Here is a 22,696-nt window from a genome sequence, read left to right as displayed (position 1 = left end):
GGTTGTTTACACGAGAGAATAACGCGGGAAGTAGGCACAGGTTTCCCTTTTCAAGGCACAAAAGTGCTGTAGTTTTAAAAACTGAAGTGGCAACTCTAGGTAAAGTGTTTGGGCTTCAGGATGAAAGCCTAAAACATCTTAAATGCCCTTATGATAAAAAGATCCTGTTCAAAAGCCTTAAAAAAAGTAAGTATACTTAATTATCTCGCATATCAGTTATATTTTGCAGTCTGCAGAGCAGGGTTCCACTTTCCGTTATTAGTTAACTGCAGTACTAGTACAAGCAAACAAGCCCACCTACACTGGACCCTTCATGTCTACTCAAACTGTCCCCGAATCGTATGGTTTAGCAAAGAAGAGTTAAGTGGATAAATGAATATACTTCACCTCTTGTCCTGTCAACTTGATTGCCCCGGCTAAAGAGCAAAGTGAATATTAAGAAAGGAGTCCCTGATTTCGGTGTAGTTTGAGACACCTAGAGGTTGAAAAGACACATAATGACTAATGTGTTTTTGTTTCACCCCTTTAGAGTTGCTATTTAGGAACAATAGTCCTAACATGCCTCTTGGTTTCTCTTCTGAGGCACAGCTGAAACAAAACGTACTAATAGGACTTGGGTTGTGCCATTCCAGTTTTTCCCTTCTGTAACATACTAGTATCCTTCCAGACCTATACAGTAGCACACTCGCTGCAAAGTTTTTCCTTTCTTTTATAATATAGAAGATTAAGAAAATGAAGTATGAAAATAAAATTATGCTTCAACCTGACTTTCTTGAACTACATGTAGGTAAATATTTAGTAGTTTTAATTTAAATGTTTCTTTGTTACAGAGACCTATTATGCCACTAGGTGCTATAAAGAGCAAGTGCCAGTATGGTCCTACAAACACATATATCCTTAGCAGCCCCATTGGGAACTTTGAAGTCATCTGCTGTCAAAATGGAATCCATTCTATGGGCCAGATCAAAGAAATCACTGATGAAACATTCAGAGTTGAGAAGGGGTAAGGTAACCTGCGTATTTGATCTGAGGACTAGTTAGTCCACTGGTCAACAGATTTTAAAAGCAGCATTATTCTAACTGTGGGGCAATTTAAATCTTAAGTACTAAGATTTTTTTTTAATTTTACAATAACTTTAACTTCCAGGGAGAATAAGCACAAACTGACTCCTATCATTGAGATATTTTAGGCATTTTATTCCATAGATCATCTAATACCTGAATTTGTGTACATAATTAATAGGAAATAGGATTGATTTTGCCTCTTATGTATGTTAAGTACTTTCCCATCAAAGAGAAAGGTTTTCAGGAGTTTTATTTTAGACTTAGACCACTGTTGCCTTACTTTCAGGAAAGAAGTCAAGATTCTGTCTCAGTTGTACAAGGATAATGGGTACATTTATACACCACTGATCAAGCTGTGCCAATGGCTACAAATCTACTTTACGGGTGGTTCTGAAGTGAAATCTCTTCCTCTCCCTTCCATTTGCTTTGCGTCATTTAAGGAAGGTAATATAAGTATTCATTCTATTTATTTCTCAAAATGTATAAACTGTTGGATACTGTTATTCGTTATAAAATTGTGCTGTTTAGTTTCATGTTTTAAAAATTTTTGCGACTTAAAAAAAATTTGCCAGTTTAATCTCACAAAATCATAGCTTTCATGGATAATGCTTGTATGTAAACATGGTTTTTTAAACTAAAAAAAAGCCTTAATAATCTAACTGAACTGTTTTTTGTATGGGATTTGTTTTGAATAGATTATTATGATAAAGATGGGTGTCAGTGCAAAATGTCGATACTTCTTGAAAATTATTTGTCATGATTCAGGCACATTCACAGGAAAAGTATGGAAAACCTTGGCTGAGAAAGTTGGCTTTGGAGAAACGGTGTCATATGGGAAATTGGCGAATCTCTGTGGGAGTCCCCATGGGTCTAGAGCTGCTGGACAGGCAATGAGAAACAACCCTATTCAGATCATTGTGCCGTGTCATAGGGTGATATTAAGTAGTGGACAGATTGGAAACTACACTGGTGGCTGCAGAAATAAAGTGAAAGCATGGTTACTGGAACATGAAGGATCATTTCCACCAGAAGTGAAATAAAGGAAAAACATGATACCATAGCTCAGTGATTTGGTTAAACATGTATGTGAAGGCATTTTGTATTATTTTTAGTTGATAAATAATCTTGAGGCAAATAAGATGGCATAATAAACAGATATTTTGACATTTTGTTAACATGGGTGTACAAATTTGTAACACTTTATTTAAATGTAATTTTTCATATTTGGTATAATTTATCATAACCGCTGTGGTTTTCTTTCAAAAGATAAGGAATGGTGAACTGAGGTATATGCACCATCATCTATGGTCTAAAAGTCAATTCAGCAATTCTGTTTATTACCACAAATGAAATATTATATCAACTTCATAAACATCAAGAAAAATATGTTTGAAATAAAAAAAGAAAACAATAACTGGGACCATTTTAAATCATTGATAAGTTTATCACAGCTGTAGCTTTTTTCCTTCAAGATATGGAATGGAAAATTAGGAAGATTTTTCTTTTTATTTTTCATTAGTACTTCATTGATTGTTTCACAATGAGTCATACATACTGTCACGGTGCTTTTTTTTTCTTATTATGTATAATTAGTACCACCAGCGTGTACGCTGGCGGTACTCATGGTTTTAGTCCCGACCCGTCTCGTCCGGCTCCGTTGGCTCCGCCGGCTCCGTAAGCTCCGCCGGCTCCGCGTACTGGCGCCGGATACAAGTCACCGTTACCGCTTCTCCTCCTAGACCGCAAGGACCCCTGTCCCCATCTCTTGGATTTAGGTCACATATAACCTCAACTTGAACCCCCAGGTTTTTTTGTCTCAGTCGGTGCATTAACCTGGGCATGACGCTCGTTGAAATGCACCCTTGTCAAAATTTTTGAAAATTCAATGCCAATTATCTACCCAACGGAAGGAATTATGGGAAAAATTTCTACAGACGGCTTTCCAAAAGTCATATGTGTAGATTTCAAATATGCCCTTGGATTTGACCTTTGACCTTTATTTCAAGGTCAAACAGGCCAAAATTTTCAAAAAAATGAAATTTTTTACAAAAAAAAAAATTATTTGCGCTGTTATTCAGACACTACACAGACTTAACCAATAATATTATTGGAAAGTGTTACCCTTTGGGTCATTTTTCATCTCCGTGAATTTGGGGTCAATCGGTGCATTTTCACGGGAGAAGCGGCCATAAGATACCGAAACTGAAAACTGTCTCTAATTCAGGAACCGTTAATGCTAGCGACCCTTTCTTTTTTGCATTTTGTAGAGCATGTAAAACCCAAAATTGCACGTGGTCTCCGTTTTTTTGTATTTCATACGGTTTTCGTGTTATGCTGTATTAAAAAGTACATTGTGGTGGCACATTATTGTAACTCAGAATTGTAACATTATATCTCCAAAACTGGCAGAGATAGGTCAATAGTTACTATTAAAGTTGAATAGGAAGTCACATACTGGCAATTTAACAGTGACCATAAAATTGACCTTTGACCTACTTTTCACCATGAATTGAACTTTGCAAATTTTCGTTCCCTTTTATCTCCAAAACTGGCAGAGATAGGTTCATAGTTACTATTGAACTTGAATAGGAAGTCATATACTGGCTATTTACTGTGACCTTAAATTTGACCTTTGACCTACTTTTCACCATGAACTGAACTTTGCAAATTTTCATTCCCTTTTATCTCCAAAACTGGTAGAGATAGGTCCATAGTTACTATTGAACTTAAGTAGTAAGTCATATACTGGCAATTTACTGTGACCTTAAAATTGACCTTTGACCATCTTTTTACTATGAACTGAACTTTGCAAATTTTCTTTCTCCTTTATCTCTAAAACTGACAGAGATAGGTCCATAGTTACTATTGAACTTGAATAGGAAGTAATACACTAGCAATCTGTGACCTTGAAATTGACCTTTGACCTACTTTTTATGATGAACTGCTTTTTGCATGTTTTCAGGCCTTTAAATCTGCAAAATTGGCAAAGAAATGCCCATGGTTGCTATTGAACTTGAATAGAAATTCATATACTGTACTATGATATTGAAATTGACCTTTGACCTACTTTTTCACCATGAACTGAGCTTTGCATATTTTCTTGCCTCTCATATCTTTAAAACTAGCAGAGATGTGCCCCTTGTTGCCCCTAGGTTTTCTCTTTTGTCAGCATATATGCACCATTGGCAACACTTTTCAAGGAAAACCAATAGGCCTTTTGTCTAGAGAATACAGGAGTGATCAAGGGTAGGAAAATGCAAGTCAATTCGAAAATCTGCTTGATTGTACCATTGTTTGTTATATTTTTTTGCATATTTTGAGAACTCTTATTGATTGCATCTTATAGAGCTTGTCAAGCACAAGACTGGTGATGGTGTCCCTTTTTGGAGGGGGGGGGGGTCCATACGAATGCGCTTACTCCAGCTGGTGGTACAATATCCGGAGGCGGTATCGCCTCTCTGATCCTCTAGTTATATTAGGGTGCTCTTATCAACTGTGCTCATCCTATGAAAACACTGTATTAATAACAGATGATTTATTTATTACTGGGGTACTTTTTTTTACTTAAGTGAGTTACAACACAATTATCACATAATTCAAGTTCTACATTCTGTTAAGTGCATGTACTAGGCCAATTCACATCTAAATGAAGCACGTCACATGTCTTGTGCCACAGTTCTTCTTGTAGATAGACATTTTGAGATAAGTGACTTGATTTTGCATTTGTACAATTAAAGAAGTATCTTCCTCCTTGACCTTCAACTTCACTCGACAGCGCAAGGTGAACTGAGGTATATGCACCATCTTCCATGGTCTGAAAGTCAATTTAACAAGTATTTTTATTCCCACAAATGAAATGTTATATCAACTTCATAAACATGAAGTAACATAAATTTGAAATAAAAAAAGATAAAAATACTGGTTCTGTTTCCTTTAAATTAAAAGAAAGCTATCTTGTGGCAACACAAATAATCATTTATGCCTCAGTTGATCCACATCTTTTGCATCTGTTAGAGTGACTCAAAATTGCTGTATAGGATATATCAAATATACACAATGCTATTATCATTTTCATTCAATTATTTTGATTCAAATAGAATAATTTGAATAAAAAGTAACTGTTTCCAGAAGAAAAAAATCTTACCCATAAAATGCCTAATGCTGCTGCCGGTCTGACAAGAAAACACTTTACAAAGCCAGAGACATACTTGAAAAGTCCAGAACTGACCACCCCAGGATCAGCAACATTGACTGTGATGTAGTGGCCATCCCTGTTCAGCTGGCGTTGGAGGTAGTATGTTGCCATGACAACAGCCAGTTTGGAATGCATGTATGCAGCATGAGCAGAAAAATTTTGTTGTCTGCAATACAATTTGAGAATAATTGTCTTGGGGTTATGTACTAGTGCATCTTTTTTTTTTAAGCAGAAATTTAGCTGCTGCTCAACCCCACCAAATTTTAACACTGGGTCTGCACAAATGTCAGGGCCTTCTGGCCTCTGTCAGTGTCTTGACCTGTTGTGCAGAGAATTCCCATGACCACTACCAACAAAAAAACTTGCAATATTGTAATTAATTTTATCTAAAGCACATGTTGTATAATATTCATAAAATTACTTTTTTGTTTATTTAATATCCCCCCTTCCAAAAATGTTTCAAAGAATAAAAAATACTCACTCCTGGTTCAAGTTATCTAAATCAGCAGGCATGTCTGACACATAGTGTACTGAGGATGCCACATTGATCACTCTGCTATAGGAATGTAGCTGTCCAGTGGTCTTCAGTTTCTCCCACAATAGACTGGTCAAGAGGACATGGCCTAAATAATTGACCTGCAACTGCAGTTCAAACCCATCTACTGTTTTTGTATATGGAGGGAACATCAACCCAGCTGAAAATAAAAGCTCTAAGTTGATTTTAAAAATTTAAATAATACACCCTTTGCATATAATAAATATCCATCAAGCATTAGGAGACAAATGTCTGTTAAAAAATATTTAAATAAAGCAAAGTTCTACAACACCTACCATTGTTGATTAAGATGTGAAGAGGGCACTTCTTCTGTAAAAATGCATCCACAAAATTTCTGATAGACTCAAGGGATGATAGATCTAAATGTAAAAACTCAACTGCAAGAAAAAAGAATGAAAAGTGCTTATAATTGACTTCCACAGTTAGTTTTATTATACGAAGTTTTAATGTGTAAAAAAAAACAAATGGATCACAAGGACAAAGAATCTAGGTGTAGTAAAGGATTTCTTAGCATGCCAATCATTTTCATCACCCATTAAGAGCAGGGTAACAAACAAATTAAAACCCGTAATACTAAGAACTAGAAATATATTAAAATTTTGTAATCCACAACTTTGCACATAGGAATCAGCTTAAAAAATATCCTTCCGAGATTTAAAGACCACCAGAAATCCACCATTACAAACAACATGGTAAGCTTTAAAAAGAAAGATGCAGGGTTGTGTTGATTTCGGAATGTTTCAAATCCACTATGTTACAATGTTTGATAAATGCACAAGGCCAACATAATGTGAATTCTACAAAGGTAATGTACTCGGTATAATGCCTCAATATCCATGTGTTCCAATTATGTTATTTTTGTACCTTACCTTTAGCCTCTGGCATTTCATGTTTTATTTTCCTTATTGCCTCTTCAGATTCAGAAAGTTTTGGAGAAGCTGCAATAAGACCTGGCATTGTTGAGTATTTATGTAAAACTTACAATATCATATTTACTTTACTTTTAATGCAATGCTAAGGCTCCAGTAGCAAAAAGTTCTCGCATTAGCACTCCTCCAGTGCATGTCAGAAACTGTAAAAGGAGCTAGTGCTAAGGCATGGATTTCGTGCTACAGCTCCAAGAACAATCATTCGTAAATGAAATAACAGAAATGTAATTGCCATTCCCAAATAATACCAGTGAATCATGTACAGGCTAAAACATCCCATTTTTCTGTATGATAGTTATCCATAATTTTGCAACAAATCATCAACATGAAATATGTTTACTAAGGATAATTTTAAGCACTTCCTAAGTAAATTAGAGCTAAGAAGTGATCACTCCTCACCAATGATAACTTGAACACCATGTTTTGCTAGCTGTTTACTAATATGATATCCAATGCCTGATCCCCCACCTGTCACGATCGCCACTTTACCTCTGTTGCTGCCTTCAATGCCTAGGAAAAACAATTGATCATATTACAAGAATTTTACATGGTTTAATCGGGCACGTTCGCACTGCCACGATGCCAATGTTAAAGTAGCACAAAACCCATGCCCTAACGCTATCAGCACATCCGCTACATCTCATTAACCGTAAATAAGAGCGTTAATGCATGAACTTCGTGCTAGTTTTGTATTAGTGTGCTAGTTTTGTATTAGTGTTGCACGGTGAAGTAAAATGAAAGAAAAGCCGGTTAACTTATACGCGCACATCTCGATTAATTCATTGATTTTGTGATTTCACAGTGTTACCTGTAGGCTTCCTTATTTTAGATGTATACTGCTTTAACAAATATGCGGCTGCTAAAACGTAAACCTTGAAAATACTGCACAAAATGTAAGCGTAACATGCGAGCCTTTTGAGGAAGCCCATGATTTTCTTGATTCAAAACGAGGCTGGGAATTCCCTCCCCTTTCAAGACAAGACTGCACGGTATATCAATCTACTATTATACACGATGGAAACGTAACGCGTATGATTTCGTTTGACACACACAAAGTAATTTTATAAAAAAAAAAAAACAAAAAATAACTGAAATTACCATATTCACAAACCTAACATCAACTTCTATATAAGGCCAAGATGCTGCAGTACTGTCGCTGTTCCAGCATCACTGTATTTTGTGCTATGCTATTAACCCATTGTAGCCCTCGTCATCAAAACAAACGGCAGCCATACTGGAGGGAGACCAGAATCGTCTGCTGCGCATGATCATGTCTACATGTACAATTTAGTATTTTATTTCTGTGTTTTCTTTGATATTAAACCGAGTAAAATGATGAATTACTGCAGGGTATATGATAGAGAGAAAATAACTAATTTAACAAGCGTTCACAGACTGGTATGTTTCACCGCTCAGCCGTAAATCAATTCAAGCGGGTTTACGGATTATCATCATGAGGAAAAACATCCAACGATTATGTATCCGTTGCATTGCTACTTCGCGTGCTAAATTTATGTTAAGTTAATTCATTACCTAACAAAGTAGTTGGTGAATATCGTGCATTCACCTGTCTATACTAAATGGACCTTTAACTTAAGTTGATGTGTTTGGACGTAAATGCATAATAAATGAAAACGAAAAAGAAAGATTCTCTCTATCTAAAAATCAAACGTAAAGATATAAGACAATAAAAAACCCGTATACTGTTTATATTTATTCTATAGATAATCAGTACAATAAAACTCATTTTAATTCACATTTTGTGTACTCTATTTTTTTTAGAATTATATATATAGGGCCTATATATATATAATTCTAAAAAAAAAAGTTGGGGTAACTCCCCGTTATAACATCGGTCACTGTTTTTATCTCTTTTAGACAAATTGAGAAATTAAGAGGGAGAATATGCTAGTATATATCTACTATTATACACGATGGAAAATTAAGAGAGAGAATATATATAGGCCTATATATATTCTCTCTCTTAATTTCTCAATTTGTCTAAAAGAGATAAAAACAGTGACCGATGTTATAACAGGGAGTTACCCCGACTTTTCAGAAAAGGATGTGTGATAATTATCATAAAAGAGTGACAATCTTATGAATATTGCTTTGAAAACAGTCAACTGCTCTTATTATATGCGCTTACATAGAGCGCTAACTTAGAAGTATTTTTATCTTTGGCATTTGCTGACGATATAAGTCCTCCATTTTATTGCAAGTAATCATCGTAGCTGATCAATAGGACGTGGTACAAAGTACTGACTGTAGAAACACAAAACAGGTTGCAAACGTAAATAGCATATAGTCCATAAACTAATTCAGCACTTATTAACTTTATAGAGGTTTTGGTATAATTCTGGATTGAACAACTCCACTATTCGTTGTGCTGCAGTTTGACAGTTGCTTGTACGTAAGTAGCATCAGGTCAGATAATAGACGTTCGTTTGGCGCATCCAAATGTAACGCTATCGTTTTCATTGGCACTCGTTTGCATGCGTTTTCATTGAGCTTAACAGAAAACTTTCTTGAGAAGACGAAATAAAATTCGCTTATATGGCGGATATAATTGATATTTGCGAGGATTCCTGTGATGAATACGTCTTCAATGGGGATCAAGGATACATGTTTTGCAGAGGCCAACAAAGTTCTAGATACGTCGGAGGACATGACATATGCGCCGCCCATTAAGTACGGAGGAAAGGTCGAAAAGGGGAAATCTGTCCTAGAAACTCCCCATCTCCCTCCCCTTATGACGACCGAGTGTGGGTTGTAATACCCTAAAAGAACCCCTTCTGGTTTCAACTGACTTAACCTGGCGTAAAGGCGTGAGGTCATCATTAAGATGTCGTCGTCTACCTTCAAAATAAACAGATCGCGTTCACAATGGTCATTAGCCCACCGTAAGATTGACAGAGATTTCAAAACCAGATTTTCGTATGTGTCTAGAAAGTCATATTGTATTATGTCATGGTGTTCCTGACTCTCCAATATCAGGTCTTCATCCCAAGCTGTGGTATTTTGACGACCAAATATGAAACAAAGTCTTACGTCTGATTTCTTGGGTGCTCCCCAAGTTTTGCGAATGACACTCCTAAGATGTATGTTTTTATACTGAGACAGAACCACCATTAAAAGTGTCACGTTTCCTTGACATTTGTTCCTCGGGGAAATAAGTAGTTTGTGGTCCAAATTATTAACTATATATGGTTGTCTTCTGAAGACTGCTTTAATATCATCTTTCCTGTACGCACGCAGCTCCTTCAGTTGTTTTCCCGTATATTTTCGCGGACTTGATCCTTCCAATGCGCTGGTTCTAGCAGACTCGTCAAGCGGTGAACCGACTGTGTCAACCAAGAGCCATTTGTCGGGAAGCCGTTCCCAAGAATTCTGTTTGTAGGAACTGGATATATTTGGGGTCAGCAAAATGAATAAGGAAAAACAGAATGACAGAAATACAATGACAAAAAACGTAGACTTAATCCAACGCATAGCCCTAGATGATGATGCTCACTAATGGTGCCCTGTGTCCCAGTTTTCACCGCTTAATGTTTCATTTTATGTGCTTAATACGAGCTTCTTCAGACGATGACGTTGTCTACATTTTATGCACAAGCACCAGCAATATGCTTAATTCCTAGGGAACTATAAGACAAATTGTGGTTTTCATATTCGTTTGCGTTATATTTTCTTCTTTTACGACTGCATGCACAGTGTGAGCTATATGGGTTTATGTCGCATGCACACATTTTGAATTACTACTTCATGTTTACGTTGAAAAAAAAAAATAAAAGAAAAAACACTTTCACACTATATGTCGTTTATTTTTAGGTTAGTTTATTTAGTTAAAATTTACATAAACAATACATTTTCAGAGAGCATGCATATATTTATTTCGTATAAAATATCCATAAATACCCAAGTGTTGCCTGTTTTGTCTCAGTGATCTAATTGTGTGTAACATGTACTGTACAAATTCAAATATATGTTGAGTGTGTATGGAATTGTTTGATATTTTCTTAATTTACATTCAAAATCTGAAGAGATAGTTCATAATTTCGGATTGGATTCATTTAAGGCATGTGGTTTAACCCAAGACTGAACAACTTTTTTCTTGCAAGTTGATAATTCCGTGTAAGTCATCATCATAAAATCGGCGAGAGAAAGATTTCCTGGTTCTTCCAAATGTAAAGTGATTGTTTTCTGGGGTAATCTCTGACAAGCAGTTTTGTAAGCTTTCAAATAGTATTTTCTCGCAAAAAGGAAATATGGATCCTTTATATGATGCACGTTGGTGATATTAGCCAGGATGCCGGTTATATAAGCGTCTTCCACCTGGATTAAGGGGACGCGTCTGGCAGCGTTCAGCAAGGTTTCTACAACATCTTGTGACATGACGTATGCCATGCCAGACAAATACTTCGGGAATTTAGAAAATGGAAATTCATCAAAAGGAACTTTCCATTTGCCTCCCCTGAGTACCATGGACTTTGGGTTCGTATAACCTAGAAGGACGCCCTCAGGTTTGAGTGAGGAAAGTCTGGAGTACAGGTTCGGTGTCATCAGCAAGACATCATCGTCGACTTTTAATACAAAATCTGCATTTTTGCAGTGTTCATTGGACCATCGCAGCATTGACAGAGACTTGTAAATTAGATTTTCGTAAGTATCTTTAAAGTCGTACTGTATGATGTCCTGATACTTTTCGCTCTCTAGCCTAAGGTCTTCATCCCAAAGAGCGGTCTTTTGCCGACCGAATATAAAATATGTCCTCACGTCTAAACCATCGTATTTGCCTCCCCAACTTTTTCGTATTACGTTTCTTCGATCAGTGTTTGAATATTGGGAAAGAACCATCACTAACAGAACAACTTTCCCTTTACAGTTCTCTCTCGGGGAAATCAGAAGCGCGTGGTCTAAAGGATTCACGATGTAAGACCGAGTTCTTAGGAAAGCATCATTATCATACTTCTTTAAAGTCGATCCGTCTATCTTCTCTTCTCGCAAGAATGAATTCTCTTTCGTTGCTTCAAAATGAAGATATTCAGACGCGACAGAAGAACGATGGCTTACTTTCATGTCAGCAGGTAATTCGTGTTCATTTCTCACACGTGACAGGGAATCACCAGATTCCCTAAGAGTTGTTGAAAATATAAAGAAAGCGAATAACCAAATGCCGACACCGCAAAATGCACATTTCAGACGCCGTATTCTCCATTTGCTTTTCATCTTGTTGAGTAGTGGCCCGTACCTGCTAAATGTGTTTTTAGGTCCATATAAAGGAATGTGCCTCAGTGTGGCAGTACATGTAGCACGCCTGAGCTGGAATGGCGTGCATTCTTTTTTCTTAATTTGAGGTTTCTCTCAATGTCTATATTAAAAGTACGATTGTTTGCAGTTCATGCTTATAACTAGTTTATATTGATACACCATGTTTCTTCCCGTTCATCTTTCTTTCTATTATGTGAAAGTTATCAACAACTGAAAATATAAGGATATTAGTTTAATCCTTCAATACTTACTTTAAATTGCTTTATCAAAGTGTAGAGGAAATAAATCAACGTCACTTACTTTTATGGTCACATAAAATTAACACCTTTCATGAAGAGCAGACACTGGAAACAATTTACTGACAAAGTGAACGAAGATTACCCTTTTTTAGTTTTGGTACTAGTAATCACACAAGTTCAATTTTAAGTGCGAAGCATTTTCAACAAAATTGTCACAGCATCATTGCTATTGTAGGGCTAGTCCCTTAAGCATATGGCTATTGTAAAAATAATTCTATTTAAAGAGATTTTGTGGGTCATAAAGACACGTTTTACTTTATGTATTTATTATTTAGCATATGGAAGATAGGAAAAAGGTGGCATTCATTTGTAAAAAAATTACAGTAAATTAGTGTTGTCTCCATGGCGGTTTGGGTCCGTAAAGTGCTTGTAAACGCTGTACTTCTCTATAACACTTGTTGACTAATAACATAAGTTTAGATATGGAATGTTCGTCTGGAGCACCTAAAAGTATAGCTAATACACTCCCATATGATTTTGAACATATGGTACTTTGGATTTCTAGGTTTTCATGTGCGAATTGAGTCAGGAATTGGCCATCTGAAAAAATAGTGATGCCAGTGATCTTTGCTAAAATGCCTGTGATGAATGCGTCCTCAATTGGAAGTAGAGGGACGCGTTTTGCTGCCTCAAATAAAGTTTCCGCCACATCTAGGGACATGATGTACGCGCCTCCTGCTATATACGGAGGAAATTCTGAAAAAGGGTATTGGTCACGTGTCACAAGCCATTTCCCATCGCGTAAAACAGTGTAGTGTGCATTATAGTGTCCTCTCAGGATTCTCTTGGGGTACAGTCTTTCGAAATAGCTATGGAGTCTGGAAGTCATGATAAATACATCATCGTCGACTTTCATCACAAAATTGACGTTTTTACAGTGGTCAGTTGCCCACCGGAGAATAGACAGGGATTTCAAAATCAAATTAGAATAAATATCTGGAAAATCGTATTTTATAATGTCCTGATATTTTTGACTCTCTTCCTCTAGACGGTCGTTCCATTTCTTAGCACTCTGTTGACCAAATATGAAAGCAATTCGAACACCTTCTGGTTTTTCTAATGTGGAAGCCCAAGTGTTCCTTATTGTTTTTCTCCTAACTAGGTTTGTGAATTCTGATAGGACTACTATTAAAATAGTCACGTCGTTCCCACAAAAGTCTCTTGGCGAAATCAAAAGAGAGTGATTCAATGGGTTAATTATTGAAGATCTCGTTGTAAAGAAGTTCTTCTCTGTTTCGAAGTCGAGGATTCGATCTTGTTGTCGGTTCTCTCGTTTTTCGTTGTCATACAGTGTACCTTGAAGTGCCGTTTGTATAGAGCTTTTACCACGATGCCCATCAGTGTTTGTGAGTCCATGTTTATCAAAAGGTTTGTGATAAAGAATCCAAGAAATCAAGAAATATGAAACTAGGATTGATAAAAACGACAACACTAACTTTTGTGTTAATTTCAGCCGTCTCATCCCTCTATGTTATATGAACCTGATTGCCAGAAATACAACATGGAGGATAACAAAAATGGCCTCCCCTTACGTCAAGGCAGTCACGTTAACATTTACCAACTGTAGGGTTGATAATGTTTAACTTTTATGTGTGAGCATAGAATTAATTTTGGATTTAAGGTAGTATCGCTAACCACTGATTTTATTGATATGTAAATTATAGTACATTACAAGGTTGTAAGAAAGTCTTTAAAATTTGAAAAATTCAAATAGTCCTCTTCGATTCTCAAAACAGAAAAAAAATAATACCGAAAAAAGAAATTATTTGTAGTTTAATTGGTCGTGTATTTCATATAGTGGTCCAGATTAAACAAAGATGATAGAGAATATATGCACACGAAAACGGTAAAACGAGCCGCTGCAAAACATTGGGTGAACTCCAAGATACTTTTAGCTGAGGTAAAAACGCATATGGGCATATACATGTATATGTGTTGTGGCCTAGTCCGGCCTCACCTCTCGTAATCTATGTGTGCAATATTACAAAATTAGACATATATTGAAGTCGTAGTTGAAATGACTTCATACTTTGATACTTAATTTTCCCCACCTGACACCCCTCAGCTAACTGTTGTTTTGGGCGTAACTGGGAACGCATCATGTTATACAAGTTGTCTGAATAATAAATATTGCAATTACTTTGCTATCCTTCGTTTTTGTCACTTTCATATTGTTTAATTTAGTCATATTTCCGGGTGATTCCTATGTAATTATATGATTATAGTAGTCATATTCTATGTTGTCACGTTAGACACTTGAGGAGAGTTTGTTAGTTCAGCACTTCTCCACCCTGAGTAAGTTTCTTCTCATGTATGTGTGTGATTTGTCATGGGGATTACTTGAAAGAAAGAAACAATCACGTACATAGCTTGGATAATCAGAGCACATTTTACACAACCAGTGTAGAATGTTGCTGCGTTGTGCAGCCTTCTAGATCCAAGAAAGTTCTGTTCATCTGGTATACCAAGGAACGTTCCTCAAAAGTGACCACCATAATGGCCACCGTATCATGAGATACCCTATCACATGTTCGCTGTTTATACTTCGGAAAATAGTCACGTAGTAAGAAATTAGAATCTTGAGTGAGAGGAATCGATTTAATGTGTGCTAGGATGCCTGTAATGAAGACGTCTTCCACCGGCAGCAGTGGTACGTGTCTGGCAGCGTTCAGCAGCGTCTCAGCTACATCAGACGATAAAACATAAGCACCGCCTGCCACATACGCAGGGAAAAAACTGAACGGATAATCTGAATAGGATATGTTCCATTTTCCCTTTCTTACGACTAAAAATGCGTTATTGTACGTCCCGTATATTATACCCTTTGGTTCCAATTTTCGCAGTATGGCATAAAGCCTTGAAGTAATTATGGTGATATCGTCATCAACTTTTAAAATAAATTGGGCATTGGGGCAGTTTTCTCGAGCCCATCTCAAAATTGAAAGGGATTTTAAAGTCAAATTTCTGTAAGAATCCTTAAAATCATATTGTATAATATCTCCGAATGTAATGCTTTCCTCCATTAAGTTGTTATTAAATGACTCTGTGGTTTGTTGACCGAAGATGAAGACAAGGCGGACGTCTGGTCGTTTGGCCAAGTTTCCCCACGATTGCCTTATAGCACGCCTTCTGTTGACGTTACCGTACACCGACAGAACCGTTATCAAAAGTTTCACTTGCCCGCGACACTTTCCGGATGGTGATATCAGCAGTTCATGATCGAACCTGTTTACAACATGGGGTCTCATTTTGAAATATGTGTAGATGGTGTTCTTTCCAATTGTAGTCAACATTTCCCCAGCAATTGATCCACTTTTGATTAAATAACGTCCTTTGAAAGCGCCATTAATATATGACGACTCGAATGGAATCTCCCGGAAAATTGAAACAGACTCATTGTTAAATGGCGTCACAGTTAATATTATGAAAAAACACATCCAGCAAACAAATCCAACCAGAATACACTTCAGATAACGCATGGTGTCCCTGGTATCTGATAGTATTATAGGGTTTGGTATTCAATCCCTGGCATTCTTTTATACTGTGCGTAGCATTTCACATTACCTGGCTATCATTTCGTAATGTGACCATCAAGACTTGGTAACGGGTGGCCTTAACTAGTTTTCAAAGACAGTGAATCCAAACTATGAACTGCTGTGAGGTATGCCTGGATAAAGTGAGCTCGACAAAGAAAAATAGCATGTGGGAATGTTGCGATTACAACAAAAACGCTGACAGCAACTTATTTTATCCGCGCCGTTGAGGTCAACACAGGCCTTATTTTTTTTAATGTAAACAAATTAAAATTCTACGAAATCGCATTCACAATATAGAGACTTTTTCAGGTTTGCAAACAGATTAATGCAAAAGTGAAGCTTACTTTTTCAAATGGAATTTGATGCAATTGCAGGTTTTAAAAAGTGCATATATGACATGCAATGAATCTTGCAATTTCTCAATAATATTTGCTTTAGTAAAACCTATGAAAGCATTGCTTATTTCTTATGAAAGAATTGCCCACGTTGTCCGCATGATATCACTTAAATAGACAGTATTTTTTACCATGTAACCACTAACAAAAAAAAAATTGAGAGCAGGTGGGTGGAATGCATGTAAATGAACAGAGATGCCGAATCGTGAAGCACAAACATGTATTTAACCTAAGATCTAATAAACATCTGTTAAATAAACATCTTTTATTTAAGCGAGACAAAAAGAGAGTCAAAACCTTTGGGCTGTTATCTTTACATATTACAAAGCACTCCTTCATTTATAAGCACTATCCTTAAGTCAACCTGGACTGTACGAAAGGTGACGAGTACATTAGAACTGGAATGCTGGGTCAAAGTTTCCAATATCTTATTAGCTAGGTGCTTCTTTCAGTGGAGCACAGCCAAGCACACACACACCATATATTTGATTGAATATGACCCACTATGTCAGAAAAAAGTGAATGTGCTGGAACAAACATGTAGATTATCATACATTTGAATATACTGGTAAATACTTTTATCAGCTCCACAGATGGAAGAGCCTAATTTTCAAGTGTCAGGGGGTAATTAAGCCAAGCGCACGCGAAAGTTAATAACCCCTAGTTACTCAAGGAGGCGTATCAGACATTTCAGCTGATTACACTGAATGCAATTTAGCGACAATCCCCGGCAGAGTTGGATCGATAGAGCTGGTACGATGTTTGAATGTGAACGCGGTCTTAGATTTCATGTTGACTCCACTGAGTACCATTTAGGATGTATGGGCCCGGAGGTGGACTATTTGAGCAGGCAGGTTGGCAGCACTTGGGCTGACCTTCCTGGTTTGGTGCTTTTGTTTTGTTCGTTTTTTGGAGGGTTAACTCTACCAGAATTGCACTGAATTTTGATCAGTAACTAAAACTACAGATGAGCCAATGAATGCTGTGCTGTTTAATCAGAGAAATGTACCATATCTGATATCACATGAAAAAAAAAAAAAAAAACGAATGAAAAAATAATAAATTGCTCGCGAACTATTTAAGGTAAAAATTCTCTTTATTCAACAAAACATTTTAATTAAATTTCCCTTCGACGTATGAGAAACTTTTGTGACACAGAAATCTTGTTTTCATCAAAATAAGACAAGGAATACTTATGCCCATTCCTCTGACTCTTAAGTGCAGTTCTTTTTATACAGGTTATACGAAATAAATGAAACAAATATATATTGGATATATGCCTCAGATTATATCAAGTGTAAACATATGTTGTAACTAAAGCAATTACAACATATGTTTACACCATTAATACTCTGCTCTTTCGCTGATCGAGCCTCCAACATGACTGGTATTAATCAAACAGCAATGATACTTCACGTATATATTGAACAGGGAAGGGGGTGGCGTGGGTGAAAGACAATCAACTTTTTTTCCGACTGACAATTCCGGTGAACACAATCGATCAAATAAAACGTTAACAGCCTTGTCAAAAGGGCAGCAGCAATATTAAAAACTCTGTAAGTCTGTAAACTTTATCGTTCTTCATAGTAGGCCCTATTTCAAGGGATTTAAAATATTTTTGGTGATTTATTTAAAGTAAATTAACGGTGCACATTATTTAAATCCGGAGCAGACATAAGAAAACAACATTTAACGTATGACTGTTATCTCATAAAGTATGTATATACATATGTACACGCAGAGGACAAATTGACTTCGACAGCATACATAAGCATGTTATATGGCGACAATAATATAGTGACCCACACACGTAGATAAGTGGAGCTATGATTTGTGAGTGGGAGAAAAGTACATTTTTTCTCTCTAGGAAAATCAGATTTGTCGCAGAAACACAGTTTCCAGTTTCCAGTGGATATAGGTCGACACCACTTAGTACAACCTAACTTTTTACGACCAATCACCTATTTAAGCCTACAAAAGGTAGCTAAAGTTATCACTCTGTTGTCCATTCCATTGCTATTATAAATTAAGGAAAGTCGCGTGCCGTTAGTTTGGATTCTTATTTTGAGCTAATCAAGTGCAATCAAGCGGCCTGTTGAAATGGTTCGTAAAAACTGGACCTGCCTACACATGATTTCCACTTATTGGGTTTTAGAGAGGTTCTCTGCCACAAATTACATTGGCAGTAATCATTTTACAAAGGACCGCACCTCCTGCTAACCAGGACTTCCATAGTTTCAGTAATTGTATGGCGGAGGGAAGTGGAGCGATAGATGATACATTGTTATTGCATACTCTCTTATTTAAAGGTTGCTGTTCTTGATACTACACTACCTAACATTTTCTGTTATTTTTTAAATATTTCTTATCATCATCATAATAATGTTTTGTTGTTGTTGTTGTTGTTTTTTTTTACTTTTAATATATTGAGTTTTATTTCTTTTTGTTTGTTGCCAGTATTGTGCTATCTGCCCCGTCTTACCTACTCGGCTATTGATTCAACCGGCGCTCTGTAGAAGGCAGAATCAATTGCGCGTTTTTCCCTTGAGGTATTAAGTCACCGGGAATTCCTGGGAAAATCACTAGAACGACAGAATTTATTGACGAATTGGATAATTATTCTTCGCTTGTTCATGATTTCTCTTAACAAATGCATTTTAGAGAAAGTCACGGATTTCATTTTAGATTAAAGGGAAGAGGATTGCAGCTCATAATTTAATATATCATCCGTTGTTCTGTCACGCAGAAGTTGTTTGTCACTAATGTAGTTAGGTAACGCCCCCTTACACACGTGACTAAGAGATTGGTATTAATGGATACAGTGAGATAAACGTAGACAAAGCCAAACTTATTTTTGGAAATGCGTACCCTGGGATCGATTTGAACCTCAAAATTCATCATTACCCAGTGAGATAACATATCTATGAATACATCACAGTATATACATAGAAAAGATAAATACAACAGCAAGCATGATTTGACTCCCCAACCATGCTGGTGTCTTATAAAATGAATAAGGCGCGGGTAAAGAAGTATAAATCTCAAACGTAATAGAGACCTGGCCTGAACCCGCCACACCAAACCACATGTATTTTAATAGCACACGCTACAGGTTGGCTTTTCTTAATTCCAATACAGGTCAATGCCACTCCATATAAAGTGCTCTGTACTTTTATCCGCGGGACCAGTTTCATTACAGTCATTAGCCCATTATAGAAGTCAATCGATTCGACTCTCCGGTAATTTTTTTTATGCTGATCATTTTTGTTGTCATATTTCATTTTTTCAAAGGGGTAATTGAGTCAGCGTGGCGAACCTTATTCATATGACTTCTTTAGTGATCAACTGACCTCCCTTCGGATTCAAAACAGCTATCGCACGTGTGATCAGTGGATCCATTTCGTCCATAAACCATTCTGCTGTTCTCCAATGGATATATTTGCACTAGCGGAAAGAACGCAGCTTAAACGATTGAAACCGCTGGTGCAGAAGTCGAAGATAGGGCAGTTGCTATTTTCAGCTCTAGCTCATTGTGTTGTTATTTTGTGCATAAAACTCCCAATTTGCGTCAGCAAATGACGAGATAATTTGTGAAAAGGTATCCAACTGATAGGGGGGCTCCGCAAAAGTTCACACATCACTCGCCCGAAACACCTTTCGCATTTTCTGTTATCATAAACAAACGGGATTGAAATTGGCACTAATTTTCAACGAAAACCACCACTGCCTTTCAACGTACAATACACATGAAACAGACATAGATTTTCCTTCAACTATATGTGCCATTTTGCCATTTTTATGTTACTTAAGCTATAATTTTCTGTTCCGAAACACTTAGCTACATTGCAATTAATTTAGATTAAAACTATTGCAGTAGGTTTGTCGGCATTTGCTATTATAAGCAGTAGTTTCCTGGGAAGCCAGGGGTGAAATAAGGTCGTACAATTTCCAGAAACAGTGCCTGCCAAGGTTATTGTCTACGACAATAACTGATAATAAAATCGTAAAAGTGAGAGACAGGCAGGCAAACAATTAAGTACCCTGAGACACTGGCCGTTCCATTCTTCTACCAACCCTCTACCAGGGACACAGATTGACTTTTCACAGGATATTCACAGATATGTCTTTAGATAAATAGGCGGTCATTTTACTATCTCTGGATTTTCCCATTTTCCCCAATATGATCTGCCACCCTAGTGAAGGGTATCCTCTACCTAGCATGCGCTTTTCGTCACTGTTTTAATAGGGAACGATGTGAATGAAGATTTCGAGTCGTTTTGACACCCCAACCCCCCTGCGTGTTGTATTATACGCTATATACCGTGTATTGGGAGAGAGGGAAAAATAGGCGGGTAGGTTTGCCAAAGCTCCAAAACCTTCCTTTTGATGAAAATTGTTTTTATTGGTGAAGGTAATGAAGACATCAATATGACGTCAAACATTCAACAAATAAAACACGGACGCATTTTTTACATTCTAATATCAGGATAGGTAAATACGCACTTTGGTATTGATCATGCACGTAAAATGTATATCTGTCACCAAAGAAACACTGCTTTCAGTCTTTATCACTGGATCACTTGTTGGTTTTCTGAGAAAATGGTTATTATGTTGTATGGATTGATGGCGTGATTGCAATAAAGAGACTGGATCTAATATCTTGTTTGAATCGTTCCTTTTTTTATGTACCGAGACACAGGAATGTCAGTACATATTGTAATGTTTTGCACCGGATCAGGAGTCGAAGTCGAAGTCAAAGCCAGAGCAAGAGCCAGAGCGGAAGTCGGGACCGTTTACATTGATGCATTTTGTTATCGTTTTAGTTCAAACTTACGGTGCTTATGCTAACTTGCTGCCTTAGACGTAAGCGAAGTTCGAGATTTGGGTCTTTTCTGTACCACCCAAATGCCTGAATTTATTTCCTAAAATACCGATCAGGCTCAATAATGCGTATGATAAGATTATTGTTCTTAACGTTTTAATGATGATTTTTGATCGATAATTTTGATCTTATTAGTGATATTTTTGACTGCGTGGACACCTTATCATCCAAATTATCTCTTCATTTGTGACAACCTTCTTCGATACTTGTGGGTCTATTATGTCGGCCAAGTTTCAGACAGAATATAAGCATTTCATTCTTTAATTTTTTTCGATAATTATTTTACTATAAATTTGGTCTTGTGTTCGATAATTTTGCAAGACTTAAGGTTGGATAGCTCTCTTCTTTATAATTTTTGGTGTCATATGCAAGGCTATGGTCCATTCCACAGTTTTTTTACTTAATATGGAATGGAGACAGGTTGTCTGTGCATTTACCAGCTTTGGCTGACTTTTCATTAAGTTACCATTTCGTCTCTTAGTTCGTGTGGGTTATGTAAATGATAGGCCATCAAGGCAGCCTCGGGAAGAAGTAGTTGACGTAAGTTGTAACTTAAGTAGAGGACACGTTATATAAAGTAGTAATTTTTTCTCAAATCACACGCGCTCTGAACTATTTCGAGTAACGAGATGTAAACAATAAAATCTTCGAGTTCAGGTGATGGCACAAATATGACAGGGAACCGAATATTAAAAACAGGCAAATTACGTTAAAGTGGGACTCCTGGTTCCAAAGCGAAGATCAGTTCTTTGGCAACTCACTGGGATGTCATCTATTTTAATAGAATATAATTAAAGAACCAAGGTTCCGTTTTTTGAAGTACATCTTACATTAGTTATTAGTAAGAGAATATTTGTAGGAATAACACACATTTTCCTCTCACAGACATCGTCTTGTTATACTCTCAAAAACATTGAACTTACTTCGGAAATACGGTGAAAAATCTCAGATAGTGAGTGGTTTACGACAAATTGCTAGTCTAATGATAATGACCAAAAGACTGTGCTCTAAGAATCAATGAATGAAATGAATGTACGTTTACATTGTTAGAAGATCGAAGGCACTAGTTGTGTCTATGTGATTCCGTGCATACTGGTTCCTTAATCACATAAACCAAGAACGAGAATTGATCAATCTGACATTTCGCTTTAAACTTTCTACCCGCTTGTGCGCAGTGTAAAAGCCACTGAATCAAGATATCTGCTTAAGGAATAGGTAGAAATTACCATACACGTTTATGAGAAAAACGCGAATACATAAATATTTTAAATCGAAATCAAGTGATAGCTATGTTTTTCTTATCAAGTAGAAATATCATATTAATTCGTATTTGTAAGTAAAGATGTTACAAAACCGAGTACTAAGTACCCAAGGTAAAACATGCACTTCACCAGCGATATGATGATTTATGTACATACTCGGTACGGACTTCTCCGAACTTGTATACTCGAGTTGGGATTACGCCATTGATTAATTCTAAATAGCAAGAGCTATATAGTTTAAAAATTCATGTAATGTGCATTTAATTAATTCATTTGATGCGGTCAATTAAAACAGCTGATTCTTCC

At 36.7% G+C, this 22,696-nt stretch overlaps 5 protein-coding genes across 6 annotated transcripts; 1 reads left to right on the top strand and 4 right to left on the bottom strand.

Moving 5' to 3' along the window:
- Positions 1-10: 10 nt before the first annotated feature.
- On the top strand, positions 11-4,983 carry LOC106176884 (methylated-DNA--protein-cysteine methyltransferase). Its single transcript, XM_013559452.2, has 4 exons — positions 11-186; positions 831-1,003; positions 1,352-1,509; positions 1,831-4,983. The coding sequence occupies exons 1-4, from the start codon at positions 151-153 to the stop codon at positions 2,103-2,105; spliced, it is 642 nt and encodes a 213-aa protein (XP_013414906.2). The 5' UTR covers positions 11-150; the 3' UTR covers positions 2,106-4,983.
- LOC106176882 (polyprenol dehydrogenase) lies at positions 4,533-19,777 on the bottom strand. Of its 2 annotated transcripts, none has more exons than XM_087005338.1 (7): positions 19,597-19,777; positions 7,145-7,255; positions 6,686-6,754; positions 6,092-6,193; positions 5,742-5,955; positions 5,210-5,426; positions 4,533-4,879 (listed from the first exon to the last, which is right to left on the bottom strand). In XM_087005338.1, exons 1-7 carry the CDS (start codon positions 19,652-19,654, stop codon positions 4,679-4,681), a joined length of 972 nt encoding a protein of 323 aa, XP_086861464.1. In that variant the 5' UTR covers positions 19,655-19,777; the 3' UTR covers positions 4,533-4,678. The 2 variants fall into 2 exon arrangements, with proteins under 2 accessions (XP_086861464.1, XP_013414905.1); XM_013559451.2 differs by lacking the exon at positions 19,597-19,777 and adding an exon at positions 7,554-7,709.
- Positions 8,653-10,520, bottom strand: LOC106176865 (beta-1,3-galactosyltransferase 5). The gene has a single exon (XM_013559422.2). The coding sequence runs from the start codon at positions 10,235-10,237 to the stop codon at positions 9,083-9,085; it is 1,155 nt and encodes a 384-aa protein (XP_013414876.2). The 5' UTR covers positions 10,238-10,520; the 3' UTR covers positions 8,653-9,082.
- LOC106176859 (beta-1,3-galactosyltransferase 5) lies at positions 10,559-12,486 on the bottom strand. Its single transcript, XM_013559411.2, has one exon. The coding sequence runs from the start codon at positions 11,972-11,974 to the stop codon at positions 10,796-10,798; it is 1,179 nt and encodes a 392-aa protein (XP_013414865.1). The 5' UTR covers positions 11,975-12,486; the 3' UTR covers positions 10,559-10,795.
- On the bottom strand, positions 12,516-14,699 carry LOC106176860 (beta-1,3-galactosyltransferase 1). The gene has a single exon (XM_013559412.2). The coding sequence runs from the start codon at positions 13,775-13,777 to the stop codon at positions 12,644-12,646; it is 1,134 nt and encodes a 377-aa protein (XP_013414866.1). The 5' UTR covers positions 13,778-14,699; the 3' UTR covers positions 12,516-12,643.
- Positions 19,778-22,696: the final 2,919 nt, after the last annotated feature.

The sequence above is a fragment of the Lingula anatina genome, chromosome 2 (assembly GCF_051362555.1).
Source record: "Lingula anatina isolate TDL-2025a chromosome 2, LinAna3.0, whole genome shotgun sequence".
NCBI classification, from domain to species: Eukaryota; Metazoa; Brachiopoda; class Lingulata; order Lingulida; family Lingulidae; genus Lingula; species Lingula anatina.
This window is presented reverse-complemented; position numbering and strand designations above follow the sequence as displayed.

Coding starts and splice junctions, on each gene's coding strand:
- LOC106176884 (XM_013559452.2), top strand. CDS start 151: ATGATAAAAAGATCCTGTTCAAAAGCCTTAAAAAAA. Junction 1,004..1,351: donor ACATTCAGAGTTGAGAAGGG/GTAAGGTAACCT, acceptor CCTTACTTTCAG/GAAAGAAGTCAAGATTCTGT. Junction 1,510..1,830: donor CTTTGCGTCATTTAAGGAAG/GTAATATAAGTA, acceptor GTCATGATTCAG/GCACATTCACAGGAAAAGTA.
- LOC106176882 (XM_013559451.2), bottom strand. CDS start 7,674: ATGGGCTTCCTCAAAAGGCTCGCATGTTACGCTTACATTTTGTGCAGT. Junction 7,256..7,553: donor TAAAATAAGGAAGCCTACAG/GTAACACTGTGA, acceptor TGTTTTTCCTAG/GCATTGAAGGCAGCAACAGA. Junction 5,956..6,091: donor TCACATCTTAATCAACAATG/GTAGGTGTTGTA, acceptor TTTTATTTTCAG/CTGGGTTGATGTTCCCTCCA.
- LOC106176865 (XM_013559422.2), bottom strand. CDS start 10,237: ATGCGTTGGATTAAGTCTACGTTTTTTGTCATTGTATTTCTGTCATTC.
- LOC106176859 (XM_013559411.2), bottom strand. CDS start 11,974: ATGAAAAGCAAATGGAGAATACGGCGTCTGAAATGTGCATTTTGCGGT.
- LOC106176860 (XM_013559412.2), bottom strand. CDS start 13,777: ATGAGACGGCTGAAATTAACACAAAAGTTAGTGTTGTCGTTTTTATCA.